At 35.0% G+C, this 26,273-nt stretch overlaps 1 protein-coding gene across 14 annotated transcripts in view; it reads right to left on the bottom strand.

Moving 5' to 3' along the window:
* Nucleotides 1-26,273, bottom strand: part of NPAS3 (neuronal PAS domain protein 3) — an 803,343-nt gene that overhangs the window by 538,699 nt on the left and 238,371 nt on the right. For 12 of the 14 annotated variants that reach the window (XM_060759362.2, XM_060759379.2, XM_060759387.2 and 9 more), the window contains 2 exons: nucleotides 8,588-8,832; nucleotides 8,428-8,478 (listed from right to left, as the gene is read on the bottom strand). In XM_060759362.2, coding sequence (XP_060615345.2) covers nucleotides 8,428-8,478; nucleotides 8,588-8,832 — 296 coding nt within the window. The remainder of the gene's footprint in view (nucleotides 1-8,427; nucleotides 8,479-8,587; nucleotides 8,833-26,273) is intronic. The other 2 variants (XM_060759371.2, XM_060759410.2) reach the window with 1 other exon arrangement.

Genomic DNA, 26,273 nt, shown 5'->3' with positions numbered 1-26,273 from the left:
GGGTGCATCTATGCTGTAGAATGAATCCACTTTACCCTGGCTTAATGCTATGGAGTCATGGGGGGTGTAGGTCTACAAGGTCTTGAGCCTTCTCTGACAAGGATTGCTTATGCCTCACCAAACTACAAATCCCAGGAGCACACAGCATCAAGCCATGGTCATTAAATTAGAGATGACAAACCTCAAATAGGAACTGTTCTTGCTCCTGAAGCAGCTTCCCCTTTTGCTTTGGCTCAGTATTAAGATTCCCGTATTACATGAACCTAATGCTCATTCTAATTTTGGCGAGGTCATTTAGCCCCAAAAGGTGATCATTAGATTTGAGTAAGTAGGTTATGTGTGTCAAATAACATTTGCCTCTAAGAGAAGTTGCAATATCTATTCACTGGAACTCACCACTCACTTAACTCTATAATGAACAATCTTGTGCCTGGATTTGAACTTTCTTTTCTTTCTGAACTACAATTTTTGGATGGTGTGATTTTAGTATTGAATGCAATGTTTTAAATGCTTATTAAGTATAAATTTTAATTTATTTTAAACTTAATGTTTTGTATGTGTTTTAAAGCATTGAATAATTGCCATATGTAAGCCACCTTGAGTCCCCCCTGGGGTAAAGAAAAAGCGAGATATAAATAGGGTAAATAAATAAATAAATAAATTTTGTGGCATGCCTCTTAGGCTTTCTGGCCTCAGTTATCCTAATTCTGCTCTTTGTTATCCATCCTGGAATTTTTTTGAGATGAAGAGTTGCGGGAAATGTTATTCAATAAAAAAAATCAGGAATCAAGTGGGTTGCATTAACATGTCCACATTTCAAGTCTGGATTGTATCCAGAATTTCAAACTGTACAATACCAAAGTGAAATGTACTTATGTAGCAGTTACATTCTTATCTGGTTAAATAATACTTATCTCAATGACAGATAAAACTGAATGGGACTCCTATTTTCGAATGCAAAGTATTCATTCACCTTGATGGAAGGAAATTTTCACCAATGCTTTTTATTGTAGTTCAAAAGATTTCTTACTAATACGGAATACTTTTTTAGTTTATACAGAAATGAGCAAGGCCCCCAAAAATTTACCTGTGTATTTATTTACTTAAACATGTTTTGTTTTACAGTAAAACACTTATCCTATCATAGCTCATCCAGAACTGGTTATGCAGAAAAAAGTGATGGTGAAAGAATTGAGGTCAAGAACAGTGCAGATTAATTTCAAATACTGTAATAGGTTATTTTAATATTTATTATGTTGATTTATGATATTAGATTAAATTAATTTGCAATAATATGCTGTAAAGGGAAATTTAAAAGAACAGTTATCTAAAAAATAAGTACAGTTTGAGAATCCATTATTTGAAATACTTGGGACGAAAAGTGTTTTGGATTCAAAATTTATTTAGATTTTGGAATATTGGCATACATATAATCCAAGTCGAAACACAAGCTTCATTTATGTTTCATGTATACGTTATATACATACAAAGTTTTTAATAATTTAGTACATTAAGCAAAGTTTACGTACACCAAACCATCAGTAAGAAAAGAGGTCATTATCTCAGGCACCCACATGGACAAATTCCAGGTAAGGGATGCTCAACCCATATTTGTCAAAATAGCATTAAAAATTCACAACCTTTTTTAAAAAGAGGAGTTCTCAGACATCTAATTAGTCAATAATGAATGTGAATGACAACTAGAAAATACCTCTAGACTACAGTAGATACCATGGACCAAGACAGAGAGTTTAGATGCATGCAACCAAAGCAATCTACTCCGTTTTCCAGCTACAGTACCATCACAAAGAAGTAAAGCTTATGCATCTGCATCAGTCTCATCTCTCTACATCTTGAACAAAAGACAGACTTTGCTCCAATTCCCAAACTATTTTGCCCACATGAGATGACTTGTTTGAACATTATCTCATTTCTTTCATTTCCTGAGTTGAAAAACTGACCTTGCAGAACCTGGCTGCTTGCTCATGCAAGCAATTGAACTCTGCATTATCTAAACCAATTCAGACAGAGGACAACCAAAGCCAAGATCTGTCTGCCCAGCTTGGTCTCTACAAGTGAACAATATTGCTCAGTTGTAAGGTGCAGTGCTGCTTTAAAAATACATTCCTTCTTGAATTCTCCAGTGTCATTTGTGTGATGTGAAAGAAGGGGACAATTCTTGGAGGCATTGAAGAAGGCTTTTTGACTAACAGAATTGGGTAACTATACTATTAAATTAGACATAAAATAATATATATTATATATTATCATAATATAAATGAGGTGATTCCTTTAATGGGAAAGAGATCCAATGCTGTAGTCACAGCAGCCTGGTACCATTTTCATTTGCCACAGAATGATCAATGTCTCTTCCACACCAACAACCCATATCGACTAAGAGAAGCTATGGATTTCCTTGTTTTTCTCATTAAGTCTAAGGGCGACTTGAAAGCATATACTGTACTATGCACACACCCGACCTTAAAATCAAATCAAATGTCTTGGATGAAGTGTTTCACCCCACCCCCTTTAATTTCAACATTTGTGCCCAGCCACACTCATTACAGAATGTTTTGCTTCGTGTGTCTACATGACTTCATGAACATTGCATTTGAGAACTATGAGGTTATTTGAGACAAAATGTTAAATTCAAATTTTTCGATCAGGAGTGGGCAAATTTAATTTATTTGCATGATTTTCTTCTTGCCAATTGAATGCTTCACCTTATATGTTGGAAACCACCCTGAGCTCCTTTGGGAAGATAGGGAGATATACAAATAAAGTTATCGTTACTATTATTATTATTATTATTATTATTATTATTATTATTATTATGTGAGCAAGAAGTAACTTCATAGTGTGACGACTGTACAACACACGCCATGAAAGTACACTGCAATGAACTTTAAGCCCTTTTAACCAAGACAAGCAAAGTCAGGAAATACTGTAAAATAGAACCATAATGTGCTGCAGCACATTCTAGTACAAACCAATTTGCCTGACAAAAGTGACTCTGCAGAATGTGGACTCCGCATGCATTTAAATGGACATCTGAAACACTATGCTGAAATTCATGTGGAATTCATGGAATTAATGTGGAACTCTATTGTAACACATGAACATCCCAAAATGCCACAAATTCTTTCTTTTCTACAGCTGACATCAACAGTGCCAACTTGGGTTTCATTCTGTCTTTTCTTGCCAGGATCCGTATGAATCACACTGGGATCTTATAATAAATAATATAATAAAACTTTATTTATATTCCACTCTATCTCCCCAAAGGGACTCAGGGCGGATTCCAAACATAAAAGGCAAACATTCAATCTTCCCACTCTCTGTCTCATTATTCTGAGAAAATGGAGAAGATCTCCATGTAGAACAAGTGATAACCTGTAGCTTCTGAAACTTAATATGTTCCATGATAGTGATGTGAGAAGGACCCGTGAATTTCTGGGGGGATATTGCTAGAACAAAATAGTGTACATTTACAATGCTATGTTCGCAGCGGAATTGGTACATCTCACACACATAAAACACACATGTAAGCATAAACACACATATTTCCTTTTGACTCATGATTGTTCTGTCAAATTAAGTTTCAGAATGTACGACTGAGACAAAAACAAAATTGTAAGAAAAATAATGACAGATCTTATAGGCTTTTTCCTGGGTATGGATTAAGCACAATGTTTTCTTTAAATTAGATCTTAAATTCCTATATACTCAATGAATATCCTTTTATTGCACATTTCTTTAGAATTATCTTTCACATGAAATCTATCTTGTGGGATAATTTTATCCTGATCTTGAAAATGAAATATTTGAAGTTAACTGTGGAAAAATGTGTGCTTTATTGCATTCAGAGGCTTCTATTTTCCAAGTAACAATGGTATAAGGGAAAACTGAATTCTGCACTACTAGAAAAATTATCTAGTCTTACCAGATGTCATATCAGTGGCTATTGCTTTTCAGATTTTTAAAAGATATAATGGTTTCTAGATATTCTCCAAACAAAGATTACTATGAATAGAGAAGTGCTTAAACCAATAGTCGTGACAATGAGATTTCTTTAAAGGTTACAATAATCAGTTATTTAGCTGAACCGTTGCTGAGAATGCATGGTCATTTGCCGAATAATGTATATTTGATCTATAACAACACTGATATTTCTAAAATAATGGTGAAAACTGTCTCTTGCTTTGCAATTGTTTAACATATCATTTCCATGAAGTAATTGACTTGGGAAATATTATACAGTGTCACCTGAATGTTCTTTCTGCAAGCTCAACTTAGAATAATCCATACAAAACGTGCATAACAAAACAAATTCATCAGCTTTTATAGACTAGACAGAGTAAAGGACCTTTTTGAAGCTCTAAATTAAAATGATTAAACTATCATATGGTAGCCCAGGAAAAATTTAAAATTAAGCTTCGATATAAAATTATTAACGTGAACAGGTCATCTCATTTTTACAAATAGCCATAGCTTATGCAGGGGAAGATTTTTTTCATGCATTTTCCAAATGCCTTCAGGAGACTGACTGGTGAGGCACAATATCTAGTGCTTTTATTGCTGGATTAGATGCCATGTTTATTATACTGCTGACAGCTATTTACCTGAGATTAGTTATCCATACAAAGTACAAAAAATCCATGCTAAATGAGAATGAATGGCTTTAAATGTGATTTTAACAATATTTGACAACATAAATATATGTCAGTTTTATACACAAAGAAAACTATTAATTGAGTAAAAGATGAGTTAATCCCATATATAGCACATTCATACATTCAATGAAACATAATTTCACAGGATTATGTAGTGATGTGTGTTTCTATTTGGTTCAAGTAACGTTTTATAAAGTGACTTGATAACTCTTCTCACTAACAAAAACTTAAGTAGAGAATCAGTGAAAAGAAGAAGTCACTTCTGCTTAGGCTCTGGGTTCTCAATTTTTTTAAAGTTAACAGAATTACATCACTGGACAGAAAGTCATACACTAAAGTCATATTTAAAGGGAAAAAAACACAAGATGGACCACATCCAGTCTTCTGTAGTATTATGAAAGAAGGACTTACTTTTCTGACACAATTTCTAATTTTTGTATCCCCCTTTTGGATTCCATTTCTCACTTGACTTCTAACTAAATATCCCCAAATGCTGTAACCTTTCCATGAAAAAGTGATGCCCATTTTGCTCATTTGATGTCATTTGCAAACTTGTCCACATCACTGTTCATACTCCACAATCTTTTTTAATAACTTACAATTATGGGTATCAAAACCCTTAAGCTACCACACTGCTGTGAAAACATTTACGTATTCCTACTCCCTTTCCTATTCTTTAACATGTTATCAGATAGTATCTCACTTTGTTCCAATATCATTTGGAGCATTTTGGTTTAAGATAGAATATATTTCCCTGGTCTGCGGCTGGTATTGGTCTGCGGCTGGTATTATCACCAAATGTCATTGTGTGGATTTCTAGGCTGTTTAACATAATGAACAGTATTGATGACAATAAACATTTTTCTGCTCTCCCTATAGAGCTTGTTTCTGCAAATAACTGTTTCCTACTAGTTCTGGCTATTCAGGTTTCCGTTATTTTGGTTCACTGTATTTGTTGATGTTAAATGCCTTCAAGACTTCAAGTCAATCAAATGACCCTATCAACAGTATGGCTCAGAACTCATGGTTGTAGTTTCCTTGACTAAGTTAATTTATCTGAAATGTGGCTTTCATCTTTCCCTACTGACTTCTACCTTGCCAAGCATTGTCTTTTGTAGTATATCATGACTTATCATGATATGGCCAAAGTACAACCGTTTCAGTTTAGTTATTTTGGCTTCTAGGGAGAGTTTAGGTGAATTTGTCCAGAGTCTTGACAAAACTTTTCACCAGCACCACATTTCAAATGAGTTTATTTTGTTTCTATCAGCTTCCTGACTGTCCAACTTTCACAAACATACATAGAAATGGGAAATATAGAATGGACAATCCTAACACTAATATTCAATTATATACACTGATACAGCTGAATCTTGTCTAGTTCCTTCGTAGCTCTTCTCCAAAGTTCTAGTCTTCTCCTGATTCCTTGACCCCAGCTTCTAATTAATGAGTGAACCAGGTTATATGAAATCTTGAACTATTTCAATGTCTTCATCATCTACTTTAAAGTTACACTAATAATTTGTGACCATTATTTTTGTTTTCTTAACATTCAACTGTAAATCTGCCATTGAATTTTCTTTCTTGACTTTCTCCAGTAATTATTGCAAGTCTTTACTATTTTCTTCTTGTAGTATGGTGTCATCTACATATCTTAAATGCGTGTCTATGTAAAGTGCTTTCTTATTAACTAGAACATTTCTTCAGTATAAAATCAAAGCATTTTTGTTTCATTAAAATTTAATTGAACATTAAAGTATGGGTCATGATTGAGTGTTCCCTGGAGCTGCAAAATTATATTCATTTACTTTTCATTTAACTATTGTTCTTTTTTTCTTATAACCAGAACAAGCTGGTTAATATTAACTATGATGCTTCTGAAGACACAGACTTCAAAACATGGTTTACAAGAATGGTTTGTTATTAAATAAGGGTTAAAACTGAGTACAGTACTGTTTTTCATCCAGACATCATAATAAACTCTGGTTAATTCTACAAGTGACACAAATGGTTCCAGTCTCCTTATGTGTATCCCTGTGTTTGCTTTTTTAAGGAGAGGGAGCAAATGGGTTCCTTTATTTTATACTCAAACTTCTGTAAATATAAACAGTATTTTATGTGAAACGAAACAGTTATATGGTGTGGAATTGTTCCCTAATTTCATTATCAAAGGAAAAATTGAGCAATTTTAGCATTTTTTACTATTGCAAAAAAGACCTCAAAATGTGCAATTTACTTTTAAAGTATTTACAAATTGCACAAAATTTTCAGTTCTTTACAGGAAACAGTATTTTCTATACAGAAAATAGCAGTATGTGCAGAAAAATATTCACATTTAAAAACACTTGTTTGCTGCACAGAAAATTCTGTCAATTAGGTTTTGTTTTGTTTATACAAGGTTTTTGTACAGAAAGCAGCATTTTCTACACAACAAAATACTTATTTCTAAGCATAAAATGCTATTTTTTCTATAAAAAAATTAAAAAGTCCTGGTTTTGCATCAACATTTCTTAAAATCACAGAAACACACTTTTATCTTCTGTTTCAATAGTTACAAAGAAAATTAAACATGCATCAGTTGTGTAAATATATTCACATTTCTAGCATTTATTAAAGTAAGAAAAGTGGTGGCTGGAAAAAATATGCCATAGGAATTTTCAATTAATATCAATAGAGTTTTTAAAGGTAAGGTCATGCTTTTTCAACAAATCTAATGTAGTTTTTTCCATTGATGGAAGAGTTTCTATCAGTGGAACAGGGAGAGGGACAACTCTGTCTGAGCATTGCTACCCCTTCTGTACCCTGAAAGCATGCTTATGAGGAACAAAGCAGAATGACTATGTGCAGAGGGAAGGAGAGAATGAGAAAGTTATGGTGCACAAGTCGACTTCAGATGTTATAAAATTAGTTTCTGTCATGTTCTTTTTATAAGTCATCACAGACCCAAGATTTAACATCTATTTTCACTTCCCTCCCATACTGTAAGAAACCAGTTAACTTTTCTGAGTTTAAAATGGCAGTTGATATGGGGCTGCAAGTCAGAAAGGCACATGGGTTGGAATCCTGTGTTAAAGTAATAATAGTAAGTGTATGTGTGGCCCACATTGTTTGAGAATGTGAGTCTATAACACTTTTTAATAGAAGTTCCCTCAAGAATAATTCAAATGTGAATTTTTTAGCTAGTGTTAAGGAGTTTAAAGGTACAATTAAATGTGTAGATGCCGATACAGTACAATGAAACTCAGAACAGTGACATTTCGTTTTCAGCATCTAAACTTTAATGACATAATGTAAAGGCATATGTGCTTGTGCTTTATTTTCAGTCCTTTGCAATATCTGGTTTGAATGAAATAAAATGTATGCTCAATTAAACTATATCATTCAATTTTAAGCCAGCTGATTAAAAATGCTTTTAGGTGAACTGCAGATGAAAGGCCACAAAATAATAAAAATTGACAGAAAATAGAAAAACTCTGATGTGATAATCCTATGCATTCTTTAAAAAAATTAATCCAGTGGGGCTTACTTTTAAATGGTCATGCATACAGAATGCACTCGATGGTTACAACCCAATGAAGACCTAAGCATACTTATTTTTAAAAAATCAGTACATTTAAAGACACAATTCTGTGCTGAATGGTGGTCCACAAGTCATGTAAATATGCATACTCAATCTCATTTGCTCAGCACAATAGTTGTGCAGATAAGTTTGTTTTAAAATATAAATATAAATATAATAAGAGGTTTGTTTCACCTTCACATGGTGTCTTTCTCATGCAGACCTCAGATTTCCACATTTGTATCCCTTTAAAGGATTTGATATGCAGGGAAAAAAGAAAGGATGGTAAACATTTCAATTAAGAGATCAGTATTGGCTGCCACATTCCACACGCAATGACCATCCAACCCCATACCTTTTACTGACGTATTGGGTGGTGGTCCTTCCATTCGCAAGTTCCATGGAGGATCCCCCTGATTAGCAAAGTCCCTCATCTTCAAATAGCTAATTGTTAATCGGATGATGGATGCCTTGTCCAATTGGCTTGTAATAGCTGCAGGGAGTGGCAACAATTTGGCCAACTCATAGAATTCAAAGTTTTCCTTCCCTCGGCGAGAACGAGCAGCATCTCGGGATTTTTCCTTTCTCAGGGCTTGTAAACTGAAACAAGAACAGAGTGGAATGTTGATCAATATTAGATTCTGTCTGACTTAGCCAGTTCTCTTTCTTATTCCTGGTTAATCAGCAGTATGAAAATATTTTCCAAATATAAACATGCAATTCATGGACATATATGCCTGATGGCAAAGGTGAATGGTATTTTATTTTTCAAATCCAACTGATAATGTATTAACTCCAAATACAATTAGGAAGTGCAATAATAATGAGGTCTGAGATAATCCCACTGTCATTCTTTTGCCCATATGTGGATAATCAAAAGGAGAATACAGCACAATGTAGGGGCATTTGCTATGAAACTTGCTATTGTGTATACCACACAATTTCCACTGTTAGCCCACCACATTTATGAATGTTATAAACAATTTTTTAAAAAACTGTAAGAGCCATCTACTTGAATTTTATATATAATGCATAAGATAACTAGGACATCAATACCCAGAAGTTTCAGAAAGATTCACACATCTACTGACTTTTGGAGATATTTAAAAGTTTAGACAAAAACATGTATCCCCAAAAGCCACAACAGCAACCCCCTTGAATTTCTGTTTAACAGTGTGTCCATATGACACATAATTAACCATAGAACTTCAACTTAGCACAGATTTATACCTTTACTTACTTTAGTTCTCTTTGCAGATTAAATAATTTTATTCATAATTTTTAGACTGACTCTAAATGGCTAACTGCTGCAGCCCTCATTGGGGTTTCTGCTGCTGAGTACTGCATTCTGGGACATGTGGTTTAGGGCAGGGCCTTTTGAATTCTCTACCACAAGTGACCTTGCCTTCCCAAACTACATTTCCCAGAAAGCTGTGTTCTCAGTCTCCCATGCAGTCCAGCTAGCTGTCCTTCCTTATGGCGACCACTAGCAATGGCCTATTTGGTTTACCAAAGTTGCTTAATGCTTATACTGAAAATTAAAGTGACTTTGAGAGGCTTACAGATGCTATAGAATCTTAATGAAAATGATGTTTCAGTTCTTCAATTTTCTCTCCTTTCTTTGCATGTTTCGTAATAGTGATTTGCTTGCACGAATCTAAAGAATTAGTAACAACTTATGGGACAATAATTTTTCACTATCCTTTGCTCTATAATTCTTCTAGCAAATGTGTAGTGTGAATTGTCATACACAGATTTATATCATAAATCAGACTCTACTAGATGATGAATTACTATTCTGAATGAGCTGATTGTCATCAGATTGCCCTACCCATCTACATTCTACATAATATTCATAAAATATCCCTGTGAGTGAAGGAGGAAGAATAAACCAAGGCAAATGGCAATGATCACCTTCCCTTTCTGCTACTACTTCAGAATCTGAGCTTGGTTCCTTTTCTTTGTACAAAGTCCATCAGAAATAAATAAGGATTACTCTGTGGTCTAAGAGGTTGCTCTGAATGTTGTTAGTAATTACAGCATCAAGAAACTCAGCTCAGTGACAGCAAATGTATACAGCACTGGAAAGATGCCCGCCCCAATCTAGACCTAGTCTAATCAGATATGTTCTGCACAGAATATGTATCTTGAACAGAAAATGCTATAGCTGGTGACTTATCCTGCACAAGATGACCACATGTTTGAATTGTGTGGGGAAACCATGTTTTCCTGTAGAAAATAAATTTACAAAACTACTATTTTCAGCATAAACATGTGACTTCCTGCACAGAACAAATCCAGAATTGGAAACAGTCTTTTAAAAATGCATCGTTTTAAAGAATCTTTGCAATGGGAAGAAACGTCACAAATTATTTGTGTCCTTTGAGAACAAAATCCGCAAATAATTAAACCCCTACTTCTAGATTTCTACAATCTTTAGAGATTGCCCTCTTATCCATATAGATGACCACAAATGTCTGTTTGGTAATGACAGAGAGACTGTGATACCCAACATGCAGTACATCAGGTCTCAACACAGATTCACTTTGGCCAATTTTAAATGTATTGTTTTATCTTGTTTCCCTTTTATATGATGTGTTTTCAACTCATCGGCTATATTGCTTATTTTAATGAATGAAATTTATAAATAAATAAATAAGTACCATCAAAGATAACAGCTCATTGTTACAGATATGCTCTACACACAAAACTTCTCAGATTGATTGCCAGATATGTCCAGGTTTAAATGAGAATGACTATTTATTGTAAACCATGTTAGATTATGTGCATAGTCCTAATTAGAGCAACAAGTTAATCTTAGATTTGTGAACTGCTAAGTCAACAAACATACCATTGGATCAACTGAGATTACTCTATTTGGGACTAAGAGCAGAACTGATGTCCTCTGTATTGTCTGTGTTATGTTGCCATATACTATGTAGGAATATATTATAGTGTAATTCTATACATGTTTACTTAAGAGACCCACTGAATTCAATATGTGCAGGTAAATGTGTATAATATTGCAACCTTAATTTTCTGTTTGTGTGCTGCAGTTATCTTAGACTGGCAAATAATAGAAAAACTAGTCTAAGATAACGAAAGTTTCATTTTTGTATTAAGTCTGACTTGAAATACACACACTGCAGACAGACCATGATAAACATCGCTTTTTATTCATATGTTACACAATAATTGTGTGAACACTATGTGTTAAATAATCTATTTCATGTTTTTATTTGGTACTACTTCTCCCATTTTAAGAAAATTCAACATTCCTTTGGTTATTTTTGAAATGTAAAGTGTGACCCTGCCATATTATACACATCTTACCCAAAGTCTTTTGAAGTGACAGCACTGTACTCGTAATAAATAGTGATTGGTTTGGAGGGCTATAACCATAAAATAAGGCCCTCAGGGCTGAAAGGTTGTTGAGACTATGATATAATGGCATAAGCCAGTGGGAATGACACAGCTTGTACATTAATCTAGTGCCCATTTGCATTAGCTAGCATTAAAGAGCAGAAAAGGCTACATGCAGTCTGACACCGTGGCAGCCCCTTGCTTTCTAACTCTAAGGCAAGAGAACCAGAGAAACAGTTACAATATTAAGGTGTTTTCATTTGAAGCACTCGTGGTGCCTTTCTGCCACAGTTCCTTCCCAATCTCTAGTTTTTGTAAGAAAAGATACACGGATGTAAATAAAAGCAATGGGCAAGTTAGATGATGGCAGAGATCAGGAAGTAGTTAATAGTTTTGAATGATCAACTGTTCATTCTATTTCTATAATATCAGATTATTAACACTAACATATACAGAGCGTCCCAAAAATGTATACCCTCTTAACAGGATCAAAGATTCCAGTAGGAAAAAAGTGTCACAAAATTACAAAAGGAATTTTAAATGAAGTTTTGCAACAATGTACATTTGGAGAGTATCAGATGTGACAAAAACATGAAAAGGTTCATAATGAGTGAATGTGTGACTATTTATTCATTAGCTCCAAAACAGTTTAAATATCAATTAAATTCCTGCTCCCTCTGCTGTTTTTTGCCATTGGTTCTTTTTTGTTATTAGCTATCAAGTTGACTTTGACTTACGGCGATGCTATGAACTAGAGTGCTGTAAAAGGTTTAATCCTCATCTGCCATGCAGTGGTACTTGGGGACAACTATACCTACCACCATAGTGTCCACATTTCCAAAGTTGCAATACATGATCTAAAGAAGGATAGGTATTTTGATGAGAAGGAGAAACAGACTAAAAACATATCACTGACTAGTGGACTCCATTAGCAAGCTTGTGCGAACTCCAGGAATCTGTTTTCATTTTGGAATAGAAAAAAATACTTTGTAGAAGGTCAACTAAAGGTACTTGACAAAGGACAATATTATAACAGCAAATAAAGAACAACACTCAAACACAGGGGAACTCCAGACAAGAAACAATCAGGGTCAGCTAATCACCTCTTAACAAAGGATTCCCCCAGGCAGTAACAAGCCACACCTAAAAACTGTCAGGCTATCAAATACTAATCAAGCTTGCCAATTTAAACATCCACAGCTAGCTACAACAGACAAGAGTTCTTTCTCCCACCCTGGACCTTCCACAGATATATAAACCCAATTTTCCTAGTTTCCAACAGACCCCACAACCTCTGAGGATGCCTGCCATAGATGCAGGCGAAACGTCAGGAGAGAATGCTTCTGGAACATGGCCATATAGCCCAAAAAACCCATAACAACCCAAAGGACAATACATGGTAGTTTCTAAGGCGATATTTAGTGCCTTTATGAAGATTCAATATTAGTGTCCTATTTTGTTTTTGAAAAATTAGAAGATGATCTTCAGACATCAGAGACTTGATGGTAATATATTAGCCTTAAATTAGAAGCTCTTGTCATTTTTGTGACAACATATGAAGGGTGTTACTTTTTTAGATTTCCTTCAAAGAAAAAAAATCACGATTCCCTTGAGGTCTTTTGCACAGGTGGTTTCTGAACTCTAGAGTTCAACAACTGTTAAAACAACATTTCTGTTTAATAAAAAAGTTTTTTTAACACACGAGATAAAGAAGCTCTCCACTGAAAGGGAATAAAGTTAAAAGCCTTTCATAATTCTCCTTTAAAGAAGTTACAACTAAGATCTGAAGAGAAGCCAACAAGGCAGATTTTTTATAGATTTTCCGTACTTGTTTGCTTAGGAGAATCTAGCACTGCACAGTTCTACTATTTATCAATTAATCTGGAATGCAGACTCAAAGAAAGAAGGCTGACCTGTATTAAAAATTCAGCTATTAAAAAATCATCAAAGACTTCATCATTTTAACTCTCAAACCTTTGAACACCTGCATACTTGTCAGATCTCTGGTCATAGTTAACAGTGGAATCTATAGTTGTTACAGAATCTACACCACTTCTGACATGAACTGCATAACAATATTTGTGGGCTAAACTTAAATGGAATAGAAAGTAACACAAAATCCAGTAAAGTTGCATTGTTTCTCCAAACTTTTCACAGTGAATTACTTATTGGACAAACTGCAGGTTCGGCCATGTGAGAGCGTTTGCATCAGGAAAGTCTAAACCTATTTTCCCCAAACCATATGTATTTGCTTTTTTCAAGGCCAAATTTAGGCAAATTAGTAAACAAAAATGTTATCTGACATTATTTAGAGTGGCATAGATCACAAAATGAAGTTCTTTAATCCTGTCTTTAAAAAGGTTTCAGAAACATTCCTTTAATGTATAAAGAAAACTGCCTAGTACATATATGCTGGAAGTTAAAGCTGGAACCTTCAAGTTCAAGGTAAGAACTCTGCTGCTTAACTAATGCACTGCTCATAGCTGTCATCATTAATTTATGTTAGCCTCTGTAAACATCAAGAGTATAATAGGCCAATTTCACAACTAAATATAGATGCACATTTTGCCCTTATATAAATGGCAGATTGCTGCTGTAGATCATCACTGCAGCAACACGTCAGTAAAGATGCACTGTTTGATGGTCTGATGCTCACACAATATATAAAACCAGTTGTAATGGTTGTTTGGAAGCAAAGTGTAACACAGCAGCAAAATTTCATTTGTTCCACAAACTCAGGATATATTAAGCCTGGCTGACAAAGACTGTTTGATGTGGTAAATCAGTTTGACCTTCATTTTTGCTTTATATTTCCCATTTAACACATTAAATGATGGGGTTTTTTTTGCTCTCTGCAAGAAAATACAGAACTTGAGGCTGTTTAAAGTGCCTGAGATATATAAAGAAAAAACCCAAAATGCATGTAACGATGCATGTTTATAAATGCACAAACTTAGCAATAAGATGTTTAGATGCTCTAATGATTCTATTATTTATAAACAGAAATGACACTTCTATGCTATACTAAATAAGATCTTTCTGGGTGAAAAGATGCATAAGAGAGTTTACTGATAATATTCTGTGTTTATAAATATTTTATTTTCTACCAACTTGCCACAGTCCAACCATCAATTAAATAAATCGCACATAATAATGTCATATAATTCTGTTTAACTAAGTTCCAAATGCCGCGTGGATATTTTCTCTTTAAACTGCCTAACTGGCTGTATAAAAGAGTACCTACTAAAAACTGGTAGAATGTAGCACTTTCATCTCAAAGCAGCATGTACAGTTTATATGTTAAATTTCTATTTACAAAATCAGCTAATCACTTCACAATTCAACTTCTCAGAACAAAAAGTTATCAATTAAAGTGGTTGAAACTCCAGCAAATTATCATTTAAGAATGAAGTAATTGCTTTCATCAGGGCAGAAAAGCCCGCCAGAACAGAAATGTCACTTTAGATTAGTGTTCTCACTCCTGAAGCAATGGATGACACAGCTGATATAAGACTAAATGCCAAGACCAATCAATTGCTTTTGTGGCTCTGTTCTGAGCTGCTGTAAAAGGGGCCATTTTCTAGGATCTACTCTTCATTATAGTAAATGCTATCTCCTTGGTAACATAATTCCATTTCTCATAAATTCTGTCTGAGAGCATTGTCCTAACAATGGATGTTTGTGGAAAAGAATGCTGTTGGTTTAACGCAAAGAATTAAGTGTGAACGGCTGTCAAAGTACTACAGTTTATTTGTTCTTAAACATAAATTGAAGATTCTCTATTAAAAGGAAGACACATGTGGAAATGAACATTCTGAAAAAATGTTATATATTGCTTTTGAAGGTGTTGTAGAACTGATTTAGAGTTTAGTCTTCATTTTTATATACATTTGCTTTGTCTCTGTTGGGCACCCTGGTCTTTAACAGAGATTTGTCAGTGCAAAAATAGAGTAGATAAACACTCCACTTACTTTCCCAGCAGTGTGGTTTACAAATGTGAAATTACTGAAGAAAACAGTCTCATTATCATATGACATGCTATTTGTTAGCAACCTCATCTATGTATAAAAGCTTCCTTTGAACTGAGCTCCGGCTGAAAAAAAATTGTATTGTTCATCTTCCTAAAACACCAGAATCTGAGTTATGGGCTCCAATTAAAAAGATATCCAAGAAGCTAATTTGGTGGAACAGTAGCAATTTCCTATGTGACTATTTTCATGACTGAAGTTTACAAACAAATTCCCATTGCAGATTCCATATCACAGTCAGAATAAGAAGCATTTCATCACTAAAGGAACAGAAGTGCATTTCCCCCTCTCCCTGAAAGGAGCATCCTCATATGATCTGGCAAAGATACTGCCAAAACAATATCCCTTGTGGTAGGGCTTCCATTCAGATGTCACAACACACTTTCTTATCTTTTTGCTTCATTAGGTACCAATCTTCCATGTCCATGGTCCCAAGAGGTCCTGTTAAGAGACTCACCACGTGAATAGGTAAATACATGGGATAACAGTTACACACTGTAGTTTTTGCATAGAGCCTCATCCCATAGATACTGTTTATAACATAAAATGCACAGCCGATGTAAAGTGTGAAGCTAGCTTTGTCTCTACTACACTACTCTTTTTCTTCCTTTCTGTCTCCTAACTGATTTCTTTCATGGTGCAGTAGTTAAAATTAACAGGTAATCACAATGTAATATAAAACCTATGGCTATTCAATTTGATTACTAAACTTACTATGAGCAACATATTAAAATTATAGCTATGAGGAGAATGCAGGATGTTTTTGTAAGAAAAATATTCTGGATCACTTCTGTAGATAAGGTTCTCTTCTATATCAACATGTGATAATTGCAGCATGTCTGCATTTAATTCCACTTTATTTATTCTTAACATATCCTTCCACATTTGAAGAAATGTAGTTCACATCTTGGGTATGAACCGGGCCTGCACAATCTGTTGCCCTCCAGGTGTTTGAGCCTCTAACTCCCAGAAGCCTGAGCCATCTTGTTCAATGGTCAGGAATTCTGAGGAGCTGAAGTCCAAAACATTTGGAGGACCACAAGTTGTGCAGGACTGACCTAGATATCCACTCTGTACATTTCTGAACCGCAATTTACTAGGAGATATGTAGTGCCAGAAAACAAGCACAGATCCATAAGTTCTTAAACCTAACGGATTTCCAGTTAACCTATTGCTACAAAAATAACAAAAAGGTTTGTCCTAAATCTTTGCTTTGCAGTGGAAGCTGTTCCTTCATACATGAAGAATACTCCTTCCTAAACTGTAAATCCCAAGTTTCCTTAGGATGCTGCCATATTAATTAAAGCGCAATTGTAGTGCTATAATTACGAAGTATGAAATGGCTCTTGCAAATTAATATTACTATGTGGACAGAAGATGGACATAAACCTATCCATTAACAAATGACTAACAAAAGTAATATATGGAAAGTTCTCATTGACCATAGTATCTAAGGTCTCTGCATTAAAAACATAGAGACGGTCACATGTAAGACATTATGCTAAAGTTGATGGTTTATGTATCATGTGTTTCTCATACATGTTGTTTGATACCAGTAGTTCACCCTGTACAGAGAAGAATAAGAATGCCTATGCTTTATCAAGAGAAGTTACTACTTTTACGGTCAATGGTGTGACTGTATTTTTTGTTTGTAGGTGGTATTAAGTGAAGTGTGTGTTGATTGCACAACAGTAACAAAGACATTGACAAAGTGACCACATTCCATGTGATTTAATGGCTGACTAAAAAACATAATCCATATTGTTGTCAGAGAGCACCAGCTCACCACCAGTTTGGGTACATAATTACCTTGACTCAAAAGTCAGTAACATTCAAACCCTTGGAAACAGTATGGTTTTAGCACAGTAGGCTTGCTAGGAGATACCCAATCTGGCTGACCCCTCATATTCTGTAAAATCTCAAAAGCAATCAGATTCCAGAGAGATGTTTAGCTGAGATAAGATGAGAAACAAAGAACAACTTTCAGGATATAAATCCTCTCCATTTAGTCATTTATTGTAGAATAAGTGCAGAAGCCCCAACTTGAATGTGGAGCCTAGCATGGGGAGTTTCCATCCTTGCCCATTCCAACATTCTGAAATCAGATTAGATCCTAATCTAGAATAATACAGTAATTCTTCACTTCTAAGACACCATCGATTGTAAGACACATTAATTTCAGTACCAAAAAAAGCTATATATTATATAACCACCAGAGATTCTAAGAGACACTCCATTTTTAGATATGTTTAAATGGGGGGGAAATGTGTCGATGGGCCCTTTTTGACAGGTCCTATATCCCATGATCTGATCCCAGTTTTTCTGCTTTAAATCAGATTATATAAGTCTGCAGTGCCAGATAATCTGGGATAAACAGAAAACCTGGGATCAGATCCTGGGATATACAGCCTGTTTGGAAGGGCCCTTAGAATAAAAGAAATATAGTATTACCAAATGCTGGCTTGAGTGATGTGGAAAGAAGGCATGAGAATTTAAATCATAGTATGAGAAAAATCAATATTCCTGCTAGGGTCTCAATAAGGATTTTGGAGCCTACACAAATGTAAGATTAAGGATGAATCAAAACCCTTGCTATTCACTCCCTCTTTAAATAAATATGCATTGGATCCCAACCTAAGTAAACATAGATAATTCTGGCTCCTTTATCTTTCAACAACCACACACAAAGGAATGCACAATTTCATCCCATCTCATTTCAGTGAAAGTGTGCAACAGTCTACAAAAATGTACATACTGTTTGCAAAAATATTTTCTATACATATTTTAAAGCAATAAACACATATTTTGCAAACAACTTCTCTTTTATACATTTTCTGTCACTGCATAGAATTTTGTGTGCAGTTCTGTGTGCAATTTTCTAGTACTGTTAATCTTATATATGTATTATTGCTCATCCGTGTCTTCAAATTGGATCCAATTTATGATGGTGCTATCATGGTTTGCCCCCCCCCCCCCCCAAATAATTGTTCAAAGGAGATTTGCCACTACCTTCCTGTACAGCTGAGGGAAAGCAGCTTGCCTAAAACCTACCACAGCAGAGAAAGCATTTGAACCCTGGTCTCCCAGAGTCCTAGTTCATATAACACCATGCTGCTCAGGACATTGCAATCTAGTTCAAGTACTATTTTGGGAGTTATTCAATGGTTTATATGAAAGATCCTTTCCAGAAAAGCTTTTACCTCATCACTTTTCTTCCCTCATAATTACTTCATGAGGCTTTTTTGTTATCTAAATTTCTAACCAAACATATACTGACTGTGTCCCTGCATATTGTGGTAAACAAACTAATATCTGGATTAGCTCAAATGGACAGTCTGCCTTCTGACATTCCCAGAATTCTGTTAGTATATCCGTACACACATTCATATCCAAAATACTTCTTCTGGAGAAGGAGGTTTCAGACATACTGTAAATGTAGGCACAGAGGTATGTATCTTGAGCAACAGAGGTAACAATGGCCACTTTCCCAGTCATGCTATCATCTAATGAGACTATTTCAAACATTTCTATCTATTTATGTTCAGAATGATCAGATATGAAATTGGGGCTATCATTATATTATGAAGTAAGAAACACAAAATCTCTTTGTGAGATTTTTGAAAGATAAAACCAGTGATTTCTCTAATAATCCACTATTTCTTCTGAAATGCATTTATGGACATTTGAAGCAAATAAACAATTCTTCATTCTCTAGTATGCTAAAATACATAATTTTACCTTAAAATATTGCACTTTCTTTCTAATGTGTACACTGCAGCATCAAAAGATGTTGCAAATCTGTGGTAGAGACTATTTTGTTGTAAATCAAAAAAAATTAAATGTTTATCCACCAATAGGATTGTACCTTCTCTTAGAAAACCAGTGAAGTGTAAATAGAAGTGTTGATTAAAATCCATGAAGAGTCATTGGTGATTTAAATCATCTTGATTTAAATCAATCCATTATGCCATAGACCCTTTAGGGCTGACTTTGATTAGTAAGCATTCCTTCTTGGTGAAAATGTTAAAGAGGTAAAAACAGGGATACAGCAAAATAAAACAAGATTACAACAAAAATAAGTGCCACAACACTGGATTTTTGTCACAAAAGAGCAAAAATGAAACAAGAACAAAGAAATTATATTAGACTTCCAGCCATGATAAAAATAGAAAGCCTTTGCTTTGTTTTGCTTTCTTCCTTTATCACTCAACTAACATTGCCACAAACCATTAAGAAGTTACTATTCAACACTTCATCATTCAGAAATTCAAAGTTTGTTTCTTCATATTAAACGTTTGGTATATTATGGTAGCATTTGAAAAACCTTAAATCAACACTGCCTTGGGGATGAAAGCCAGTCACATTGTACAGTATATGGCCTAAATCCAATTGCTAGTGTGAACTACACTAGACCCACTGAATCAATGGGAACTTTGTGAGTCAACACTTAAGTTGTTTCTACTGATTCAGTAGGTATACTCTGATAAAAAAAATTGACTTATAAGTAGTGACTGATGAGGGTAGTGAAATATGAGCCAAAACTGATTCAATATCACAGAGAAATAAGACAAGCAGAAGGAGGGATAGACTGAATAAAATCTTCAGAAAGCTAGAAGCAACAGAAGGGGGATAGACAGCAGAAAAGAGAAAACTAGGCAAAAGAAATCTAGAAGGAGGCATCTGAAAGATTACAGAGAAATAATGTACAGCTTTAACAGTGGCATGTTGAAAGCACCTCGAAGTAAAGGACTGACCATTCACATAACTAGCCAAGGTTTATAGGCTGATTTTAAGATTAACATTCTTTCTGAAGTCATTTTAAAATTAAAGAGCATGATGTTACCAATATGCTAATGACATACAGATCCATTTATCAATGTCATCTGAACCAGATCAGGCTGGTGATGAACCATCATTGTGACGTCAAGCCATGTCTGGGTAATTCATAAATTGGAACTGAATCCTAAAGAGATGGAAGTGCTGTGCTTTTGTAATTCCCAGGTTTGGAAAGTTGGGGCCCCAATTCTAGATGGGTTTGCTGCCCCCCCCCCCAAAAAAAGAACACATTAGCAGGTTCAGGGTACTATTGGGTCCAACACTGTCACCTAGAATAATTCAGTGGCTCAGAATAACTCTGATCAATTTTGGTTATTCCTACAGCTTGGTATAATGGACTGACTACAGTGATTCCCATGTCAATAATTTCCAGATTAATTTATTATATACTGTATTAATTATGGGGCTTCCAAGAAGGCATTCTGAACACTTGAATAAATGTAGCCATATAACACGAATTCTGATATAGATACATTAGCTGTCTATTTAATTCTGATCTTAATTCAAGGTACTGACAATTATCTAAAAGAGAGCAACCCGGAACCCAAATGCCTTAAGAAATCTCTCCTGCCCTATTAACATGCTCGTACATTAAAATAAATGTATTAGATGCTACTCCGAGTGAGAAGTCGGGAAGTATATGAAAGAGGATTATTTCTGGGTTAGAACTCCTAATTACCAGTATATTCGCAATGAGTTGTTGTTGTTGTTCTCCTTCTATTTCTTCCGCCTTCAGTGAGTGCCATATTGTTTCAGGTACTCAAACTTTTGCTTGTCCGGCATTTTCATCAGTATTAACCACAACCTCATATTGACAGGATCTTCTAATCCCTATGTTTTGGACTGATATTTTTGGAATCCAGCATGATTTCTGATTTTCAACATTGCAATTTTTAAAATAAATAATCCTGTTCTGCCTGCATGGACAATTGGCAACTAAATATTTTAAAAAATAGAACTCTAACATTACAAGATGGAAAAAGAACCAAACTTATTCATAAGTAATTGGGTGGGGGGGGGGGGGGAATAAAACTATAAGAAAAAAACATTTAAACCAAGAAATTATAATTCAAGGTCATTTTATACAAATTCATATTTTGAAATGTTGCAGTACACACATCCTGAAAATATGCCAGTGTTTTACCTCCAATTCACATACAAAATGATATTTTGTGTGCCAAGATCATCTGTATTTTTGTCCCTTTTCAATACTTTTAAGTAGGAAAAAATAAATGCAGAAGAGTCAAAGCATATGAAGTCTATCAATATTGCAGTCTTTAAACACCAAAGGAGTTTTTCATTCTTGCACATAACAATTTATGTATTTGCAAGTTTACAATACCCATGATGCAGTGAAACAACATGGAAAGGAACAATAATTACAATGTTTTCAACTAAGTGAAAAATCAAGTGTTTATGGCATGTCAAAACATGGTTGCTCAGAATATGAGAAATTGAACTGAAAATGAAATCCACTACAGATACCCTACATCAAAGTGGTATCAGTGAACTCATCATTAGCCAGAAATGGCCAAATATCAATAGTAGAAAGAGCTACTACACTGATTACCCCAATATTTAACAGGTTTAAAATTCTGATTCTGTGCCCTTAATCCTATTCACAGAGACAGTCTTTCTGCCTATGAATGTGTGCTCTCACTCAACCACACAAGTGTGCAGTAGTAGCAGTGGTTGGAGGAAGCTTCCATTTCTGTGTGGTGGTGAATCTGGGTTTTATTCTATCCAAGGTGCCATTTGTTTTGGTTGTAGGTTCAGTACCTTGGATTGAGTTTTCATAGAGTAGATTCATCAGTCCACTAACATGGAAGCCACAAGCTGCTCTTGGCTAATGATATCATGCCCATACAACAGCATCAACAATAATGTCACAAACTAATCTGAAAAAAAATCGGATAGTAAAAATGCTACAATAAACCTATAAATAAAAGTCCAGTTTGAGGTGTTTACAGTGAAAATTCCATTAAAACAAAATTTGTAAATGCCAAAACAAGGTGATATTATATACTCCACTGTTTCATCTATTCAGTAGTATTATTTTAAACTAAAAAAAAGCAATCACATGAGAATGGTATTTTCAATGTATTGTGACCACTAAGGAACCTATTTCCCTCCTTTCCTCTCCAGAGTAGAAAATCCACGATGCATCCCCTGTAAAGACAGCTGCCTGAGCATATGTGAGAGATGCTTAGCTTGGTCACTCTGCCAGATAAAGATAGAATACTAATTTGATCTTAAACTTGGAATCCAACTTCTGTTTTTGTACAAAGCATTATTAATTTATTTTGTCAACATCTTTTGAGACATAAAAACGACCATTATGTGGTAGTCCAGAAATGAGAAGACACCAAAGTCAGATACAAGGAAGCACCCTCTAAACATAGGAACTTCCTTATAAAGTTTAGAAGTGGGACTGACTACAATCAATAAAAAGATTTTTATTCCCTATCTTGATTCATACTACAAGTTGCATACAATCTACCAAATGAAGATTCAACTCCATTTAAAGGTCATTGTGCATCTAGTAATACTTACAAATACTAGCTGCATTTCTTTAGCTATGTTTCAGCATCGTGAATAGGGCAAAAAAGGAAAGGGCAAATGAAGAGACTATCAAAAAGAGCTATTATACCTGATGGGCTCCTCACAAGACAGATGAAATATTAGCTTTGGTATTCAAAATAGAAAGGATACAATCTTATGTCTGGTTAACTTACAGGAAATGGTTCCAGAGACAATTTTACACTAACTACAGTGATTTGGGCAATTTTTAAAAATAATACCAGTCAATTTCTCTCCATTATACTCCGCTGGCAGAAAATAAAACATTTTTCTTTGAAATGATTGCCTTTGGTTTTGTTAAATCATGCAGTCTGACAACATGTGGTCACCATTTTCACATGATCTTTCTGCTTCTCTGAAGAATGAATTTGTAGTCTGATCCCTGATATAAATATGTAATACAGTTCCAGTTAAGGCTATTTCTATTATTTCAAAAAAGAAAAGAACTGCAGTAGTGTATTATGAAGAAGTCATATTCAGAAAGATAACACTCAAATTCTCAATGCATACAGCACATGTATTTATACTAGAACAGAACTAATGCTAGTAACTGCTCTTGGTAACAGCAAATAGGTGTTTCAAACATAAAACTTCATTCAACAGTTTTACTCATTTCACTGTTTTCAATAAACATTGCAGGCATACTGAGAGACTCTCAGAAAATTAAATATCTTGCCACAAAATGTGAAACATTCTATTTTTAGGTATCCAGCATGTTTTACAATCTCATTGCAGCTGAACAAATTAAGATTACCTACCTTAGTCTCTCAAGTAGAAGTTTATGTAATTCTATAAATGTGTGACTAAAATGCAGTCACCCCAGTAACAAGGCTTGAAAACAAGTCACAAAATGGAATGCAGCTGTGAGGTAATAAAAGTTCAATAAACACAATTTTAAGCAATGCTTTCAAAACAGCATTGAAATTCTATTTTATAAGATAGAATGTTTTAGTGGGGCATGTCATGCTTGTTTCTTATTTCTGATCTGTCTTATTCTTTGAAGTGAAAAGTTGTATGAAACTTTTAGAAGGCGTGCACCATAGTCCTTCAAATCTCTGTCTGATAAGTGTGAATTAATTTGAAATGCATAGTAATGCTTGACAGCAAAGATAATTCTGAGTAAAATATGTTTAACTTGTGTTGGTATTGTGTAAATTGTGTACACACAAAATTGGATGAAGTATGACTCTTCATGATAGAAAAAAATTCTATTATAGAATCATAGAATCAAAGAGTTGGAAGAGACCTCATGGGCCATCCAGTCCAACCCCCTGCCAAGAAGCAGGAATATTGCATTCAAATCACCCCTGACAGATGGCCATCCAGCCTCTGTTTAAAAGCTTCCAAAGGAGCCTCCACCACACTCCGGGGCAGACAGTTCCACTGCTGAACGGCTCTCACAGTCAGGAAGTTCTTCCTCATGTTCAGATGGAATCTCCTCTCTTGTAGTTTGAAGCCATTGTTCCGCGTCCTAGTCTCCAGGGAAGCAGAAAACAAGCTTGCTCCCTCCTCCCTGTGGCTTCCTCTCACATATTTATACATGGCTATCATATCCCCTCTCAGCCTTCTCTTCTTCAGGCTAAACCAAAATCTGTGGATGTGCAAGTCCCACCATATACAAATATCATACTAAAATGATGTCCTTTTTATAAAATGGAAAAATCAAGAATTACCCTAGAAATTTGAAGTTTACTTTCAAGCTGCAGATAGTTGCATCTAAGGATACTGGTCTGATTATACCATATTTCATAAATGAGTATTTATAGGGAATTAGTATAGAACCAGAATAGGTGTTCTTACTACATCATCTTTTCCTTGAAACTTTGATGTGCGTGCGTGTGTGCTAGGTATGCACTGAGGAGAACAAATCATTTTTTAAAAATTAATGTGTCCCTGGTGTTCTGCTATCTCAAAAAGTTTCACAGGGAAATATGTCTCCCCTCTACATTTACCTTTCTCCTGTCCACCCATCTGCATAGGTCAGCGTTTCTCAACCTGGGGGGTCAGTACCCCTGAGGGGGGTCACAAGGGGATTTCAGAGGGATCACCAAAAACTTCATCAGTGTTCATGCCAAGTTTGATCCGGATCTATCATTGTTTGAGTCCAGGCTGCTCTCTGGATGTACGTGAACTACAATTCCAAAACTCAAGGTCAATGCCCACCAAACCCTTCCAGTATTTTCTGTTAGTCATTGGAGTTCTGTGTCCAAATTTGGTTCAATTCTATAATTGGTGGAGTTTGAAATGCTCTTTGATTGTAGGCGAACTATAAAAATCCCAGCAACTAAAACTCCCAAATGACAAAATCAAATTTTGGCGTATTGGGTATTTGTGCCAAATTTGGTCCAGTGAATGAAAATACATCCTGCATATCAGATATTTACATTATGATTCATAACAGTAGCAAAACTACAGTTATGAAGGAGCAACAAAAATAATTTTATGGTTGGGGGTCACCACAACATGATGAACTGTATTAAGGCACTAGGAAGGTTGAGAACCACTGGCATAGGTGATTGGTGGCAGAAGGAAGGAGAGGAGGAAAACAAGCCTCTTGGAAGCTATGGCTTCCTGAGCAAGGAATCTCCTTCTCAGTGACTGTGTTCTAATAACAACGATGGAGGGGCAGAGAATAAGTGGGTTTGGATTTGGGCTTGGGAATGAAGAGGAACTGAACATGTCTTTTTGAGGAGTTGGGTGAAAAAGAAAAAAAGTTTGAGACATATTCTCTTTGGCTTTTAAATACATCGTATTGTAGTAGTAGTAATTGTTTTTTTCTCAAGGTTTCAGATATTCTTTCCATCCCTACTGTCTTCTGCATTTAATCCTTATTGTGAAATAATTTCTGCATTCTAAATTAAGAGTGTTTCAATATGACGTCTTGTTTAATTTTTTTATCTTGTTTTAGACTTGTAAGTTGTTGGGATATAAGGTTGAGGGAAAGGTGGTGATACAATAAAGAAATAAACATTGCTAAACAACCATCTGAGAATCTTTGTATGAATTTAAACCTTTTTTCTCTTCATGCCTTTCTTGTGACTTTTTTTCCTTTTAACTTTTTTTAAACAATGCCTTTTCAATAGGATGAAGACTGTGCTTCCAATAAAGGAACAAAAACCCTCCTATCAATGATCTAATGCTGTTTTAGTGTAATTGCATGTATGAATATGAGTATGAAAGCATTCTTGTGAATATACTGCCTTGTTTTCACTTCTACTGTGCATCACTGAAAGC

This window comes from Anolis sagrei, chromosome 1 (genome assembly GCF_037176765.1).
Source record: "Anolis sagrei isolate rAnoSag1 chromosome 1, rAnoSag1.mat, whole genome shotgun sequence".
Lineage (NCBI taxonomy): Eukaryota > Metazoa > Chordata > Lepidosauria > Squamata > Dactyloidae > Anolis > Anolis sagrei.
The sequence above is the reverse complement of the archived record's forward strand: the minus strand, read 5'-3'. Positions and strand labels throughout refer to the sequence as shown.